Source organism: Triturus cristatus, chromosome 7, assembly GCF_964204655.1.
Source record: "Triturus cristatus chromosome 7, aTriCri1.1, whole genome shotgun sequence".
NCBI classification, from domain to species: domain Eukaryota; kingdom Metazoa; phylum Chordata; class Amphibia; order Caudata; family Salamandridae; genus Triturus; species Triturus cristatus.
Window position 1 is genome coordinate 1013982781 of NC_140590.1, and position 18973 is coordinate 1014001753.

An 18973-nucleotide genomic window follows, 5' to 3' on the forward strand; every position below is an offset into this window, starting at 1 on the left:
TTGTTTGGGCGCCATCTTGGGAGGGGTAGTGACGCTTTCCCAGCGCCATATTGAGCGTCCTAGTGGGGCGGTTCTCACCTCACCTGGCGGCCCTACTTAAACCAGTCCTCTGCGCGCAGAGGGTGCGGCCTCGCTGTGGCTGAGTCTTGCCAGAGTCCTGCCCGTCTGCGCCCGTCAGCGTCTTGGAGGCGTCGGAGCGGCAGGTGGGGTCGGCTTTGTAGGATTACGAGTTGTGCTATTAGGATGGTTTGTTATTCGTCGTTGGAGCTGCGCTCCTTGCAAAAGGTATCGGGCGCTTGTCATACAGTTTTTCCTGGCCGTTTTAGGGGTAAGAGGCATTGCCCGGCCTGTGGCTGGACACCAGGTAATGTCCCGACTATCCAACTGAATAGGGGAGTGGGCAATGTGAAGCATCTTTGCCTGCTTTTAAATACTAGATCTGTGCCCAGACATGCTCAGGAGATCTTTGATCTCATTGTTACGGAAAAACCTCTTTGTCTGATGTTGACAGAGACATGGTTTGGGGATCTGTCCAATCCCGATATCGCCACAGCAATTCCTCCTGATTATAATATTTTCAGGCAAGATAGGTTGGAGGGGAGGGGTGGAGGCGTGGCACTTGTTGTGAATAAACTTGCCGCCTGTTCCATTATCCCTATGGATGTTATTACAGGTTCGGAATCCCTCGCCTTCTCTATCGTACTGGCCGCCCATCAAGCTCTTAAAGGGCTGTTGGTCTATAGACCCCCTGGACCGGCTGGATCCTTCTTCGAGGAGCTGCAGTCAGCTATTTCGATGCTGGCCTTAAGAGCGGAGCATTGTGTGTTGGCTGGAGATTTCAACTTTCATACGGATGAGGGAGAGGACCCTGAGGCGATTAAATTGATCGATATTACGGCCCCCCTTGGCCTTGTCCCTTACCTCTCCGGTCCAACACACGATAGGGGCCACACCCTGGATCAGGTCTTTTCGACGCTCCCCTTAGAGGGGCTAGAACTTCTACCGGTGCTCTGGTCTGATCAGATTGGCCAAATTTTATGTGCCAGGTTCGGAGAAACCCCCTAGTACCATCTTTAGACAGCAGGGACTAGGATCGAGGGCATTCCATCGGGTGACCCCAGAGATGCTAGCTCAGGCATCTCTTGATCATCCCTGACCCCTTTCGGGCGACTTGGAACGGGACCTGGAGTCTCTGCAGGCGTGGCTGACGGACAGGCTAGATGATCTAGCTCCTGTGAGGACACCCCGAGCAACATTGAAGCGGGTTTCTGCCCCTTGGTTTACGGAAGCACTGTCAGCTTCTCGCCGGCAGTGCAAGGTGGCTGAGAGGGCGTGGCGCTCACATTATGACCCGGCGGCCAGGCTGGTTTATAGGACCGCGATTAAAACATATCATCGCGATATCCTCCTTGAGAAAAAGGGTTATTTTGCCAGGAGGATAGAGTCTGCCTCCAATTCCTGCAAGGAGATTTTCACCATTGTGAGGGAGTTTACGACTCCACGGTCTAATTTAACCCAGGCCGCGCCCACCGAGTCTTGGGTTTCTGCTCTTGCCAACTTCTTCACGACTAAGATAAAGTTGATTCAGGACTCCTTTCCCTCAAGGATGGTGGAAGCGTGCCCCAGCTTCATGGACGGGCCAGTTCCATCGGCTCCCATGGAGTCCATCTTGGCCGATTTTCCGCCTATTTCAGCTGCGTCGTCATTGGCATTGATGGTCAATCTTAAATCTGGGTCGCCTCTTGACCCATGCCCTGCCAATTTTTTGGCGAAAATGGCGGCGGTGGTAAATCCTTTGGCAAATCCACTCTTGAATCACTCTCTGTGTGAGGGGGTGGTCCCGCAGGCTTGGAAGCAGGTGATGGTGATCCCCCTCCTCAAGAAGCCTGGCCTAGACCCTGAGGTGTTGGCCAATTATAGGCCAGTCTCTCTCCTTCCTGCGCTGGCTAAAATTGTGGAGAAGCACGTGCATACCGTGCTCTCTGGCTTTTTGGAAATCAACGATCTGCTTCATCCCACTCAATCTGGCTTCCGCCCCAATTTAAGCACCGAGACGGCGCTTTTGGAGGTGTCTGAAGCCATTAAGGAGGTACTGGACTCAGGAGGTAAAGCTATGCTTGTCATGCTTGATTTGTCGGCGGCCTTTGACACCGTCCCCCACGAGTGTCTCCTCGTCAGACTTCATGAGATCGGTCTGAGGGGGACGGTGCTCAGCTGGTTTAGATCATTCTTAGCGGGCCGTCGACAAACGGTCTGGGCCTCCTCAAGCTCTGCCGTGATGCCGCCTTTGGGAGTCGGAGTCCCGCAGGGCTCGGTGCTGAGTCCGACTCTTTTTAACATCTTTATGACTCCATTGGCCGCACTGGCGGAGTCCTTGGGGGCCCAGATCGTATCCTATGCCGATGATACCCAGCTCCTCTTTACGTGTGGGAAAGGAGAGGAGTTTGATGGAGAGAGTATTCGTGAGTGCCTTGGGGCTGTTTTCAAATGGTTCCAGCTGAACAGCCTCAAATGCAACTCAGATAAGTCTGAGGTACTCTTTTTCGGTTGTACCTCTGATCCTGATTGGCAGGATTGGTGGTAGATTAATATGTTTCCTCCTGCACATTCCTCCCAGCAGGCAAAAAATCTGGGAATTAAGATCGACAATGGTCTGACGTTGAGATTTCAGATCCTCGGTCTTATGGGAACATGTTTCGGCCTCCTGAAGATGCTCTGGAAGTTTCTTCCTTTGCTTTCAGAAGAGCACAGGAGGATCACTGTGCAGGCCTTAATTGGCTCCAGATTGGACTATTCTAACGTCCTATATCTGGGCTTACCGGAGTATCTACTACAGCGCCTTCAGGTGGTGCAGAATTCGGCCACTCGGGCTATCTTCGGCCTTCATAGGCGAGCCAGAGTGTCTCTTCGGCCTTCATAGGCGAGCCAGAGTGCCTGGCCTTTTGCAGTCGCTTCATTGGCTGCCTATCCGGAAGCGGATAGTCTTCAAGGCGTTGATGCTGGCTCATAAGGCTCTTTATGCCTCGGGCGCGAAATATCTGCAACGGAGGCTTACCTTTTATCGCCCGGCCCGATCTCTGCGATCCGAATCTCTCTTCCTGGCGGTGGTCCCTCGAGTAAAGAGGGCCCGCGTAGGGGACCGCTCCTTCAAGCTGAAGGCATCGCAGCTTTGGAATGCTTTGCCATTGGCTCTACGTAGCACTTCTAATTTGTTGACCTTTAGGAAGGGCCTTAAAACTTGGCTCTTTGCCCCTTAGCATGTTCCCTCCTTAGTTTTGTTGTTTTTCTTTTATCCCACTGTGTTATGTTTTTATGCTTACAAGCTGCCAATAAAAAGCGCCGGGACACTCCAATGGAGTAGCCGTGCGCTATAGAAATCAAAAATAACATAACATAACAACATAACATAGCCATAAACTCTAAGCCTAGCCGTCCGGCCCGTACATATAGTAGTTTCGCCAGTTTAATAAAGTGGTTTCCTAGGCCCTTCCGACTGAGGACCACAAACGGGAAAGGCAAATCAAAGGCTTTCTCTGCATCAAGAAACATAGAGATCTCCTTTGTCTACGATTTTACATGATGGAGCATTGAAGGTAGCGTACGGAGATTATTTGAAGTGGACCTGTCATATATAAAACGGGATTCAACCAACAGGACAAGTTCCGCCAATAATGGGTTTAATCTGTTAGCGATAACTTATACCAAAATGTTATTGTCCAAGTTCAATAGGGATAGCGGTCTGTAGAAACTGATGTCTCTGGTGTCTATGTCAGGTTTCAAAATAATAGAGATCGTGGCATCTCTTGTGGTGAAGGGAAGAGTCCTTGGCTCGAGTGCCACTTGGTACAGCTCTAGCAACTAAGGGGCAAGGAGATCCTCAAAGAATACTACAGTGAGGCCTTCCAACCTGGGTTCTTTTGCTGCCGGGAAAGCCTTCTATGGCCTAATGTATTTCTAATAATGTAATAATTTTTTTTTTTTAAATCACAAATTCCACCCCCCACCCAAGTCAAGGTAATGTCAGCCAAAAATCTTCAATTTGTTCATCGGGGAGTAACAGTTTGGAGGTGTACAGGTCATTGTAGTATGCATGGAAAGTGTGTAAATTAGACTGTACCTATTATGGGGGTCTACTGTGTGTGAGCGTAAAGAGGGCTCTACTGTTCTGAGTCACGCTCCCCTCAGGAGCCAAACAAGCATTCTGCTAGGTCGTTCACCCTCCCCGTACGCACGAGCATGTGTGTGCCTGCCCAGGTATGCTACCTTGTGATCTGCAGCCTCTTTGAACTGGGCTAATTGCCCATCGGGAACAGCTAAAAAGGCTATCTCTCTGGCGAATTGTAGTGCCCTTGCGCATCGGCAAGTTTGGTATCCTACCTTTGCAGGTGAGCCCTGAGCGACTAAAGAACCTCCAACTGTTTTGAAATAGCAGCTCTTTTTACATAAATTTTATATCTTTCTCAAACCATCAAGGAGGAGGGGACCAATCCGACGTCCGTTTAAAATAAAATGTCAGCTTTAAAGACCATATACATCCGCGCAGCAGAGGCGAAACACCATGATTTACTACTACTAGTTCCTATGACACTTATGACATGGCAGTGACTGTAATGGCCAGAATTAAGAAGTGTGCACTGCAGGACCATGTCCAGGACTATTAAATGTGTGCTGCAGCAAATCTACATCTTGCCCGCTTACTTTCATACCCGCACTTATTTAATTCTGCCATTTAAGTGATCCAAGATTGATCCACTTCTCTCCGGTCCAGACTGTTTCTTAGAATAAACTAAAAGCTATATGAGCTTATGTTTGTGTATCTTGAAGTCTTGTAACTTAGCCAGTTTGGAGTGGTGGCAGCCTGCATTTAGATACCAGGATATCAATCTGCAGTAGCCTCGGCTGCTATTTTGTGAAGCTGGTATCTGGTGCCTATCTGCCACTGATCCTAGGCTGCACGTTGCTGATGTTAACGGGATAGAGCTGTAGCCTCTTCAGTAAGAGGGGCCGGATACATGGCTTTCTCAATTCCTGGTGGAGAATACGTGTGGGATCAATTGACAGAGAGTCAGTTATCAGTCCAATGATGATTCTTTGAAATATAGAAAGCTGTCTGTCTCATCGGAGATTCAATGCAAAAAGAACCGATGATGGACGGAATGCTGAACAAATCAAACATTCACCCCAGTCACAGATCTGGGTTAAATCCATCATTTTTGTTTGCACGCCACGCTATTCCAGCTAGACCCAGCCATATGCAGTCTTGACCCTGCTCCCCATGGCAACCGTTCAGCCTGAACTGCCAGGCCAGGGCCTCCCTGGAGCAGAAACAAGCATCCTGGTACTGGTTTCAGAGTACCATCCCTCCTCAGCCAGACTAGCTTAAATCTGGTGGTTTGCTGGTCAAGGGGCCCATGTCTGGGCATATCTTTTCCGCTTAGGGCTACAAATGCAAAAAGAACAGATGATCGAAGGAATGCTGGGCAAATCAAACATTCACCTCCAGTCACATATCTGGGTTAAATCCATAGTTTTTTTGCACGCCACGCCATTCCAGCTTAGACCCAAGCATATGCAAATCAGTCTTGAGCCTGCTCCCCATGGGAACAGTCCAGTCCGAACCGCCAGGCCAGGTCCTGCCTAGACCAGAAACCTGCATCGTGGGACCTGTTTTGTAGTATCACCACTGATCAGCCAGGCTAGCTTGAATTTGGTGGCGTAGATTGGGAGATTCAAGGCACATTCTTGCCCTATATAGGCTGCAATTTAGGCTGTAGCTCTGGCAGTACTGACAGTCTAGGGTAACCATCGTTCCTTAACCCACCAGTCCCTTGTGTAGCCTTTGGGTAACTAGTGATGCTTGCTGAACCGAAAGTGCAGGCTAGACTAGCTTAAGGTGACCATGAAGGTTTCGAGGGTAGGTATGATGGATATTTCTGGGGAATTTTTTGTACTTTGTAATACATGGATCCCGTTTAAATGTTAGTGTCTCCACTCAAAACCTTTCTCCTTATAATGCTCAATGTTTTTACCCATTGTGTGCAGTTCACGCATAAGGATTCATAATTTATTTTTTGTCCGCAAAAGCTAGTCAAGTCTGATTTGTCTCAATCTCTGCATATATCATTGATTGTGAGGTACACAGGGTTTGTGATTTGTCCTCTAGTAGCCTGAGCAGTTAGCCAAAATATGACAGACGTAATTTATTTTTCAAATAAAAGAAAATGAATTGTTGTGCAAGAAATTGTGTGTGCCCTCTTCCAAGCTTTCAGTAATGGGCAGTGTGGAAAAAGCAATTGGCCAGATGTACTACGGCAGTAGTTAGTGTATACTTGCAGATCCACACCCACGTGTAGAATTGCCGTAGTATCTAGTGTTTTGATAGCATTTGTGAAAGCAGGCATTAAACTTGAAGTATTGATAAGGTGGCCCTGAATAATAATTGTAAACATGTCTTCAATTTATTGAAAAGAGACACCAAATGAGTGACTATGAAGGGGCCCAGATGCAGATGATTATTACAATAATAACATGCTACATTCTACCACAATTGTGTACAATAATTTAATAATGATTGGATGTTTTTGTTTTATGGTAGCAATATTAAATTACTTTGAACTGTCAGAAAAATGTATGGTCCCTCACTTGTTTGGATTCATTTATCTTCATGTGGATCAATGATCCAAGGTAAATGCTGCCAAGCGGAAGATGTTGAAATTCTTCAGCTAACATTTTAGCTTCATTTTAAAATACCTTTGAATATAGTTGATGAATTTATTTGGGATCTGTGTTCCTGGAACACCACGTCCCCTCTTACTAACCTGTGTTCTGTTCTCATACCACCATTATACCCCTATGCTTCTGAGGATGCATGTTCCTCTTACAGAAAGACACTTATTATAAGATATTTTGTTTGCTGACATTGTTGCTTTTGGCTTGAGGAAACCTGAATGTATATCTTGACATACAGGTATTGCTATCTGCTTGCTTTTCAGACTCGACAAGCTGATATTGAACAAAATCTTTCCAGAGTACTGCGTCTAGACAATGACATTCGAGCTCTGGATAGCAGGAAGAGGCAGATGGAAAAGGACAACCAGGACCTGGAAGAGAAAATGGAAAAGGTTTGCAAATGTTTTGCCACTTAGTGTCATGTGGTTGAAGAGAATTTTCTTTTCCCAAACTTAATCACTACAGCACTGTATAGTCCAGTGCGCTCTTATCCTACTCACTGATGTATACCAAATGTAACATTGATATTTTCCAGTAGATTAACCGTTATAGAATTGACAGTAAACTGAGTTGATAATCCTTCGCACTGATCACTGGCTCGTGCACAATAACCTTTTGAAAATATATATACATTTTCTATACAATTTAAACACAATTGTGGAATAAACGTTTAATAAATCTATACAGAATTCTGTCACGTATATGCACAATACAGATTGAAATAGCAAAGTAGTTAAAAATATTAAACTCATAGGGTGTGAATGACCCCACGTAGAATACAATCATTTATATATCCATTCTTCTCTGTGAATTTGTACTAAATGTTCCACTTTTTATAGGTTAAAGCCAATTCTTTATTTTTATTTTTTGGGGGTGGTGGGGGGGGAGGAGGGGGGGGTTTCTCTCCAGTTTTCTAGGTCTTTTCTTAAATACTGTGTTGTAATTTTCACCTTTTAAGTGTTTTTTTCCCTAAAAATGTTAAGAATATTGCTTTCAAAATGTAGTTTCATTATGCTATTGATCATGCGTAAAACATAGGCACAATTTTGAATTGTTCACGGTGTCATAGATTACAGTTAACACTCTTGTCTGATATTTCTTCATTCACCATTCCGATATTTGTTTTTAAAACATGAGTCCATTGTTTGTCCATTTTGATTAATATGCCAACTCTTGTGTAGCATCCTATTCCCAAACGGCTGTTGTCCTCATTTCTGCCTTCCATTCCTCCTCAGAGGGCCTATTGTTCTCTACTTGTTTTTGCTATACAAGCGACCACGATGCCTAAAATAAACAGAATATTGTCTGCTCTGGTCCATTTTAGTTTGAAAGATACTGTGAAATCCTAGAGAATTATCTTGATGATAATACTCATTGTATCCACTAATTAAGACTGCATTTGTTCCCAAAAACTCTGAAATCTTGGGCAAACATATGTTCTCAAGTTTCTGTCTTTGTTTTACTCCTTGGACTGTTTGGGCTGGCACAGGGAAACTATAAATTCATCTTAACTAGTGTATTACATAGTCTTAAAAAGCATAGCAGAGCAAACGTTGAAAATTCAAATACCTAAATAATCTTTAAACAACCGGTCATTCCGGCTGGCTTCTGACAGCCGAAAAGAGCCCGTCCGAACTGGCTCGTAATCCCAAAGGGCGGGCCTTTCCGCCCTTGGGATTACGATGCACGGTTTCCGGCATGGTTTCCTTGCCGGCCTGTCCTACATGGAAACCATGTCGGAAAGCGTGTTTGGCGGCCCCCAGCAGGGCCCCTTGAGTGTGCGGCCTATGTTGGGGGCCGAGGGGGCAAATATGGTGCCCCCCTATTGATCAGGGATGAACCACACCTTCCATTTCCCTATGGAAGCATGTATTATGGCTGGTTTATGGCTATAATGCATGCTCCCATAGGAAAATGTAGGAATGCGACCGAACAGTGTTCGGTCGCATCCTAATTAGGCGGTCAAGACCGCCGACCGGGCGTTGGTCGGTCTCAGGACTGAGTCTGTGTCGGGTGGAAGCAATTCCGCTCGACATCAAAATCGGCCCCATAGTGTTCAATGGTCCACTACAATTCCTTAATCATTTTGCACAACATGAGTGCTGTGGAGAAAGAATAACAAAAATGATTATGAGTAGTTTAGAAAGCTGGCTGCTCTGCGCTTAATCAGTGAATCTTGGTCATTTTAAATAGATCAATGACTTCAGTTTAATTGGATGCCCTGTTTTCCCTGTCATCTAGGTTTTTCAAGGAACAGATGAACAGCTAAATGATATGTATCAAAACCACCAGAGAACTGTGAGGGAAAAGGAGAAACGATTGACCGAGTGCCAGCGTGAAATGGACAGGGCAAACAAAGATTCGCAGAGGCTCAACCGGGAGAAGTCAGAACTGTTGGTTGAGCAAGGTACATTGAGCAATATAACCTTTTTAGACCATCTGTCTTTAGTTTGGAATCAAATTACTTTGTTATTTTACTTATACTGTCCTGTTCCATTCTTTCTAAAATATTTTGCAATTATGTAACCAAAGATGGGGCATGGTCCTGTTTCAGGAGCAAAGCCCGAGTGTCATCCTGACTAGTGTGTGGGTTGCTGGGGCATAAGAGGCAAAGACCTAACAGATCGATCTTTCAATACTTATGTGCTGCAAAAATCTATGTATCACACGTTACTTTACCACACAAGTCGTTTTAACGACTTGCCTTAGGAAGCGCTAGACTTTGGAATAGTATAAATTACTATTCCAACTCCAGTCAGCGGAACAGTAGGTAAGGCGTTGGACTTAAAATCCAAAACCAGTCCAACACTGCCTCCTAAAGCAAGTCATTGTAACGACTTGCAGGTTAAAGGAATGCGTGGTAACGTCGCAGTAGGGGTAGTGACTGCTTTCTAAATGCAGGTCATTGTTCTGACTGCGGGGTAAAGGATGCTTCCTGCTTTGGTCAGCCCTTGTGAGCCACTGGTCTGTTTCAATCATTCACATTATGCTTCCACTCACAAAAGCAAACAGCGTAGGACAATGGTTCAGCCCACTTCAGCCACTGGCTCTGTTTCCCTGTGAGTGAAAGCGTTTTGGCTGGTCACATGTGTACATCAGCCTGCAAATGAGTGTGCTTCAATTTCAGAACTGGTGGGCCGCTGCTTTAGGCTTCCCTTTTCCTAATTTCTCCTTTTTAGGTCGAAGCCTACCAGATCGTGCAGCTCTCTGATTTGCTAACATCTTCCTAGGGACATTCAGAAAGCTTCCCTGGGAATGCATCTATCCAATTGCTTATCATTGGCTTGTGTTTTGTGACTCATTTGCTTGCTTTCTATTTGCTGCCCAGCCTGCTACAGTGCCGCGAGGGGAACGGCGGTTCACTCCAAAAACTACCACCCCCAGCATTCCCTCTCCCGGGCGCCTGCCTACAGCGTCACCAGGCTGCGCCGGGGAGGGTTAAAGGCTCGGAGGACGAGCCGCTGCGCGGGACGCGCGCGGGCAAAGCCCGGGCCAAGGGCGGGTTCGTCCTTGCCCGTCAGAGCCCGGAGGAGTCTGGTCTGGGCCATACCCCTGACAACTGAGGACAGCTAGAGGTCACTTGCCAGGTGAGCACCACTCACTTCCTATCTTTAACTGTAACTGACATTGTTACCCCCTTGCAGTACTGCCGTACTGCTATTCCAACTCGAGGTTTTGGACCGTGACTCTTTCTGTTTGGGGCAGATGTGGTGAACTTTCTTCTCGTTTGCGCAGCTAAAGGGATAGACTTGTATTATTCGCTATCGCGGGACTGCGAGGACCAGGGCGCTTTGCTGTTTGACTGATTTGCTGCACCTGGTCCTCTTCCCGACTTTTCCCTTTGCCTGCATAAAGCGCCTCCCGGCCCCCGCCTCGCGGGCGCCGCTCGAGGTTTTGGACCGTGACTCTTTCTGTTTGGGGCAGATGCGGTGAACTCTCCTTTCGTTTGAGGAGCTAAAGGGATAGACTTGTATTATTCGCTATCGCGGGACTGCGAGGACCAGGGCGCTTTGCTGTTTGACTGATTTGTCGCACCTGGTCCTCTTCCCGACCCCCCCTATTAATTATCTTCCCTATTTTACTCCCTTCCATTTTTGCGTGAGCGGAACGCGGGCGAGGCATAGCCCGGGCAAAGGGTGGACCCTTTGAGGCCCTCAGAGGCTAGAGGAGGCCGGGCGGGGGTCATACTCTGTCCGGAGTGAGGGTCATACACTGTACACCACATCACTTATCAATTATGGCCGAGAGTCACGATATTGTGACATTGAGTAAGGCAGGGGGTCCCATGAAAGGTACATTAGATCGCTATTTCAGTAAGGTTCTCACAGATGGAGGGAAGGAAGACACTCTAGCTGAGCGACGGGCTGAGCGTCGCCAGTCAGTGGAATACATGAAGAATAGGCCCTTCGTAGATTTAATCCAACAAGCTACCTTGCCTGATCCCAGCCCTCTTAATGAAAGTGATGACTTGTTGTCTACAGATAGCGTTCCTGTACTCTTGCGGGAGTTATCCCCCCGAAGTCTTCCACCCAACCCGCACGACATTGTCTATACGAACTCTATCTCCACTCACGCTAATTCTTCAGTGGACATAGAAGAGATAGCAAATTCTCCTTTGCCAAACGCGGTGATGGCTAAAAAGAAGACTAGGAAATTAGTGTCTTCTAAAGTTCCTGGTCCTCCACCAATTAAAAGGAGGAAAAAGGGGGGAGATTCAAGCAGACTTAGGATTAGCCATAGTGACTTTGGGAAGAAAAAAAAAATTAATGCCATTAATTTGGATGCATCTACTCTTAAGGCCACTATAGTAAATACACCTACCCCAAAGGTTGCCTCTAACACAGCTCCGATATCAGTGGAATTGGTCGCTACCTCACATTGTCCACTTAAGGAAACACAGCATATTGACCAGTTGGCCAATATTGAACAGCTTATAAGGTCATTTATTTTACCAATCATTGAGAGGTTAAAGAGGGTTGAGGAAATGCTACGGAATCTAGAGTTGGCAACTTGTAGTAAAGTAGGGCAGGCTAAGGACCTATCGGTTCTAGCCCATCCTCCTGTAGCTATCACGCCTTCGTCTATTCCTGCCTTAAGTGAATGCCCAACTGTAGGCAGTACGACTTCAGATCCCAGGCAACAGAGGCCTATATCTCCCAAACCTGTAAGGCATTCAGTCCCACCTGCTCCCAGCACGACATCTAGGGCCGTAAAAAATCAGGGTGTGGGAAATATGGGTGTCGATAGGAGTTCTAGTATTGTTAAGGATATAAAATGTAAGGAGCCCCAAGTGGAACTACCTCCAGAATCTGTCCCTTACGTAGTTGTACTAGCGGGAGTTCCTAAACTACCAGAAGGCAGGAGGGAAGGGTTCTATCAACTTAAAAATAAAACAGTTTACTGGTTAAGACAGAATCGTCCCCTTCCTTATAACATCAATGGTGAGATCCTCCATGTATGCCGACTCTCTTGGCTAGGAAGCAGGGTGAAGGATATCAAGGGGGACCTAATCGTTATAAATTTTAGAGATCCCAAGGCTGTTAGACACATCCTAAATTGGCCAGTAGGGAACCCTGGTAATTTTATTGTCCCCCCTCGAACTTACATATTTCTATCCCAGAACTCAAGGGAACAGAGTTGGGTACCCTGTAGTTTGTGATTTCCCTCAGATTAACCTACGTGCACCTTCTGACGATGGCTATACATTACTAGAGCCAAACTATATTTCAAAAGCTTTGGATAATGCCCCAAGGTGGGATACCATACCGCCCAGGAATTATGGGAATAGAAGCAGGAGGATGGACCACCTGATGCCATTCACGCCGTTCGAGGCTGCTAATAGATATGAAGCTCTTTCTGGCCTCGACGGATGTGACTGACATACGTGGTCCCTGACTAACTCACCCCCTGTTCTTGCCCAATCTAACCCAAATGACATCTTTAGCCCATTGGATATTAGCAAACCTGACCCAATTGAACGATCTGTGCAGTGTACGGGGACCCAGATTTTAGAACCCTTTGTTGAATTCCCTCCTATCCCTTTTTCTACTCTTTGCCTCCCCATAAATTCTATACCTGTTAAAGGGGCTGGTGTTGGTTTACCTACATTGAGCAATTCTAATGGTTCTCTGGACCTTGTATTATCTAAGAATGCTATGGCTGCTGACCATGTTAGAATCCTTTCGTGGAATGTGGCGGGTCTTAAAAACAAGCTTCCTATTGCTGAGTGGGGTGCGTTTATTGCCACTTTTGATATCTGTTTGTTCCAGGAAACTTGGCTGCTTAATGAGAGTGTGGTTTTGGGCTTCGCAACATATGATATTTTGGCAAGTATGGGCATTAGGGGTAGACCTTCGGGTGGCCTGTCCATATGGGTTGGTACATGCCTAGGAGTAAAGGCAGTGGAAATTCAAACCAACTCTCGGGATGTAAAACTCGTTTTATTGGATCTAGTAAATGGCCCTAAAATTGCATTGATAAATGTTTATGCAAGGCCAAACAAGCGGGGCCATGAATCTGAGACTATTGTCGAACTGTCCAAACTTATGCAGTCACTCGATCCCTCCACTGTGATACTACTGGGTGGGGACTTTAATTGTCACTTCGAGGCTCTTTGGGACCCAAATTTAGGAGATGCAGACGAAGTAGATTTATTATGGAATATCCCTGATCCGTTGATGCCGTTGGTTAAAGTCTGGACTCCCCCTGTTTTGCAATTGCAGTCGCTGGCCCTAGCGGCATCATTACGAGCATGCAATGGCAGGGTGAATCCAGATAGACCTGGGAAGGCAACATTTAATCGACCAAATCATACCTCAATAATTGATTATATTTTTTTGGAAGCTAGGTATTGGGACAGGATTTATAAATTTGAGGTCATTGAGAGGTTTGATAGTGACCACAATGCCTTAGCATTGACCCTTAAACCAGGGAGCTTTGGCCTAAAAAATCCCTCACCGAATGTAAACAAAGTTACTAGTCCACTGATTATTGCAAATTGCAGAAGGAGGGTCAAATGGCCTAAATTCCTAACGTCCGACAGTAAACTTGCGGAACTTTACGAGATTATCATACCATTTCTTGAAGAAATGGGGAAAATTAGCCTATCGGCCAGTCCAATTGATATACATGGCCAACTGGTTACGGCTCTAAAAGATACATTGTTTCCGGTAAAGAAGGTAACTCAGTTTCAGACCACAACTGCTCGCTGGTTTAACACGACCTGTCGCATGGCCAAAAAGGCTCTGTTGCTGGCCATTAAAACCAACGACAGAGAAGTCATCAGGGTAAATCGCTCCCTGTATAAAAAAGCAATCAGTGACGCGAAGAAGGAAAGGGAGGTTGTAATGTGGGAAGAACTGGGTTTGGCACTTAGCCGAAATGACGCCAAATCTTTTTGGTCCATTGTAGCAACTGGAGTTGGTGGGCAACACCATGCTCCTACACCTAATATTGCCTCCTCAATCTGGGAAAGTCATTTTGGTGACTTATATGGTATGCCCGATCAGGACAGTCTAACTACTGGTACTTCCGAACTTTTACCATCACCCGGTTGCTGTGATTCAGCTGATTGTTTTACTCTGATTGAAGTGGAAACAGCAATAGGAAAGATACTCCCCAATAAGGCTCCCGGCCTTGATAAATTGCCTGGAGATTTGTTCAGGGCACAACCAAAGATATGGGCCCCTTATTTGGTTACCCTATTTAACTGTATTCTACAGGGGGACAATGTGCCTCCAACTTGGCTTGGAGCCGAAATTGTCCCTATCCTAAAAAAGGGTTGTCCATTAACCCCTTCCAACTACAGGCCCATTAGCCTAATTGATACTTCCCAAAAATTAATGGGGAGGATTCTGCTGGATAGGGTCCTGGAGTGGATTGAAGAGAAAGGGATTCTTTCTACCTTCCAGGCAGGTTTTAGGGCTGGTATTTCTACTGTCGATCAGATTTTTCGCCTGCAGGTCCTGTATTGGAAAACAGCCAAGGTGGAGGGTGGCAGCCTCTACCTTGTGTTTGTGGACCTGCGGGCAGCTTTCGACTTAGTTCCACAAGCTAAATTGTGGCAGGTTCTAGCTGATTTGGGCCTCCCGCCCTATTTGTTAGCAGTCTTATTTAGGCTCCATGAAAATAATTTTGCCCAGGTGAGATGTGGCAAGCATGGTGACCTTACTGATCGATTTCCTGTTCGTAAAGGTGTCCGCCAAGGGTGTGTGTTGGCCCCCACACTATTTAGCCTTTACATCAATGGTCTTGTCGACCATTTGAATTGTGTGGTAAACAACGATGCCCCAAAACTGGTAACAGGACGAGTGCCCGCTCTGATGTTCGCAGACGACACTCTGTTGTTGTCTAGAACATCATCGGGCATTCAAAACACACTCGATGGTTTTGTACAGTTCTGTGAGCAGCGGGGATTGGAAATCAACCTGGGGAAAACAAAATTTATGATTTTCAACCCCCCTAACCGGGTACGTCCAAACCCAATTCTATACGGCACTCCCCTTGAAAGGGTTAAAACTTTTGTCTATCTAGGCCTCACTCTGACTGAGAAATTTAACTGGGATAAGCAGATAACCAAGTCAACGCTTAAGCTTTCCCAGTTGGTGGGGGGTCTCACTAAAGTTTTTAAAAAATCGACCTATAAACCAGTGTCACCTGTTTTGGAGATTTTTTGTCGACAGGCCAGAGCGGCCGTAATTTACGGGGCTGATTTGTGGGGACATAAGCAAACAGAGACCCTTACTAAGGTTGAGCAGTCCTTCTTAAGAACACTTGTAGGGCTCCCCTCTAGCACGCCTCTGACTCCCTTGAAATTTGATTTTGGCCTAGTCTCAATAGATGAGATTGTAAGTGCCAGACCAATCTTGTATTGGAAAAGGTTGTGGTCGGTTCCTGAACTGGCCTCATACAGAGCTGAATTCATTGCAATCTGGCCTCTCCTTAAATCTAAAAAGATCCCCTGGCTCCAACATATCAAAGCTGCCAGTGCCTGTCTAGGACTCCCGGAATTCTGGGCTTCCCCAGAAACTTTTTGTACCGGTTTAACAAAGAAAGAACTATCTTCACTGATATGTACACGGAATCTCCAAATACTTTCGAGCTCTATAACAGTGGGAAGATTGACTTCTGAGTTCCTCACAGTTAAATCTGACTTAAAATTTGAGGAATTCATGGATCAAATCGAACCCCCGCTTGCTCGAAAATTATACATTCAGCTAAGACACGGCACTTTACCAGTCAGGTCCTTTTCAGCTAAGTGGCAGACGCAGAATCAGGAAAGTTGTCCCGCATGTAATTACAAATTGGAGACCGTTTCACATGTGTTGTTCTTCTGCCCTGCATACTCTGCAATTAGAAAATGTTGGTTAATTCCCATTTGTAGGAATTTGGGATTTCGTTATTTTAAGCAGGCTCTTAGGTCCCTAACTTATGATACCCACCCCCCCATTGTATTCGCCGTATCTCGCTATTTATATGGCATGTGGCGCAGGAGACAAATCTTTCTAAATTAATCTTTGTATCTACTTTTCACATGATAACGTGTTGTTTAATTCCTTTTTAAATTGTAAAATTATTTATTGTTTTATTGTACCTGTTGATGTACCTATGTGCACTTTTATGGTCTAACGGCCGAAATAAAGTTATCACTGACTGGCTTTTAATTGTTTTAGGCTGTCCAGCTTGCATTTGTCCCGCCTGTGTAACATAGCCTGTTTACTGTATTCTTCTAAGAGTCCTCACTTTCTTTAAACAGGCCTTTAAATGTTGTTCTTATCTTGTCACATTTGCTGTACATTCAAATACGGAGGCCACATGTCAGGCTCTGGCGTCTGAGGGAGCATAGTGTTTAACTTTCTTTCTTTGACTTCAGAGTGAGAGGATTCATGTGATTTATGTGACTATTTTGCTGTGAAATAAAGGTTTTTTACAATTGGTGTAGAACAGTGTTTCTTAACCTGGGTTCTGGGGACTCCTGGGAGTTTGACGCCTACTCAGTACGCGACTGCTTAGAAAATCAAATTAAATAATATTAACAGATTATTAAAATGTATATAAATAAAAATTTCGAATTTACATTTTTTTAATATTCTGTAAATTTGAAGGAATTTGGAATTGGAGCTAACAATTAAGGTTGTATTCTCAGACTGTTTCATGGCCGCAATGCGTTTGTGAATTAAATACAATATTTTCTGATTTGCGTATTAGTTTGATGAATGCTTGTTTCTGTATTTGTGTGTATTGTTTTGTGGTTATACTCAATAAAATTGCTTAGGATAGGGTCCCTGGCTTCCAGAAATGACTCAGTGGGAGACCCTGGATTCCAGTAATGATTCTGTGGGGGTCCCTGGATTCCAGTCATGATTAAGCAGTGGTCCACAGAACTCAAAATGTTAAGAACTACTGGTGTAGTACGAAGCTCGGATAATACTGGTGGTGGAAATATGGTACAAGTTGGGTTGTCTTCTGTATAAATTAGTTTTGAATTCCAACCTATAGAAGCTTCAGCATTTTTATCAAATAACCATTGTAATGTAAACTGGCTGCAGTAAAGGAAATGAAATCCCATTACCTGAATCAATGTAGACAATTTTTAGTCGATTTCCTTGGCTCTCATATTTTTGTAGTATTCCAATGATAGGTTTGTGCCATGTGCCTCAAAATGAATACATACGTTCAAACATACATAAATATACATACATTTAAGGTTGTGTGACTTTTTTTCTTTTGCATTTCCTGTTTTTTTTTTTAGTGTGCTAAGAAATTTTGTATTTTTACACTTCATGAATGCGTTACGGATACACAGCATTCAGCAGTTTGTATTGAACAAGTGTGCTTGACTCATCTCTTTCTACCCTCTTTAAAGGACGGCTGCAGTTGCAAGCTGATCGCCACCAGCAGAATATTAAGCAAAGGGATTCCTTGATCCATAATTTGGCGGCAGAGTTGGAGTTTGATGGCTATGAGCGGATGCCATTCAATGATCGCCAGAGGGACAGCTTTCAAGCCCTTTTGAAAGAAAGACAAGAGAGGGAAGAGGCTGCTGCAAACCAGATGATGGTAACCCCTATGCTATTTCAACAGTTTACGTCTAAAATAGTTAGGGATGTCTCAAATCTTGGTTGTCCAGCTTTGGAGAAAAGTATGGTCTTAGGCGAAATTTGCAATTGCCCCAAATGTGAGCTTGGGTCTTGTAAATTATGGCCGATAATATATCCATTTCCGACCTTGGTTTAGCAGGGTTTATGAACCACTCAACAGCCCAGGAATGCAAGCCCTCTACATTCAATAGAACTGCACCAACATTAGACTTGATAGTCGCACACTTGATCCTCGCAGTTCTAGAGCCTGCGGTGTGCGGTTTTCAGCCGGGTTGCCAGCTCTGCCCTTGCAGGTTATAGGGAGCCTGTTTAGTGTGCAGAACACTATATTCCCTGCTTTATTAAATGTTCTTTTTTTTTTTTTTAGAGCGGTGTGATAATCCGAGGAAGAACCAAAGTTATGATAATATGATACTAACACCTGCTACAATGCTTTGTTGTTCATTGGGTCTGTACGCTGTGAGCTGTATTCTCTCTTCTTTGTTTCACCCCCATGCTTATGTGCTCCTTCTCAAGGGCAACAGTTGAAACCTGAAGGATGTTGCGGGAATGCTTGCACCCATATTTATAGACATGGCGGGGCGTACGTTTGCCCTCTTTTGTTAAGGCAAAGCGGACCTGAGTAAGATGTGAGAATGTTGTTCAAGGAGTAGATCCTAAATAACTAGTTAATGAAGTTGCAAGCATTTTCACTTTTGGTTTACAAGTCAGAATAAGCCTTGTAGCTGTGTTAAGCTAGGACCCAAAAACAGAAAATGAGACATTTGAATGTTCTCGTTTGAGACAGGGCAAAGTTCCAAAGCATCACTGTTCATTTTGATTAGAAGTACTTGTGAGACACGCTGTTATTAAGAGAGATCTCGGATTGGCCACTCTGCTAATAGAGCAAAATTACTGATTGTTCTCAATAAGACAAATACCTGAAAAAGACAGCAAAATGTAAATGTGCACCTTGAACACGTCGAGAAAAACAACACTGAAAAATTAGAGAAGCTGAAATACCAGCACCGTAAAAGTGCGCTTGGTTAGTTAGAGAATGGATGCTACACGCTCTGTGGTTATTCTAGTAGGGTAATGGCGCTCTTAGGCAGTGCGCGGATATCATTGGGTGAAATTAAATATGAGTGCAGTGCAAAAGGGTAGGG

At 45.0% G+C, this 18973-nt stretch overlaps 1 protein-coding gene across 1 annotated transcript in view; it reads left to right on the forward strand.

Moving 5' to 3' along the window:
• Positions 1 to 18973, forward strand: part of RAD50 (RAD50 double strand break repair protein) — a 495519-nt gene that overhangs the window by 191959 nt on the left and 284587 nt on the right. The window contains exons 7-9 of the mRNA XM_085618052.1: positions 6993 to 7121; positions 8971 to 9136; positions 17594 to 17787. Coding sequence (XP_085474178.1) covers positions 6993 to 7121; positions 8971 to 9136; positions 17594 to 17787 — 489 coding nt within the window. The remainder of the gene's footprint in view (positions 1 to 6992; positions 7122 to 8970; positions 9137 to 17593; positions 17788 to 18973) is intronic.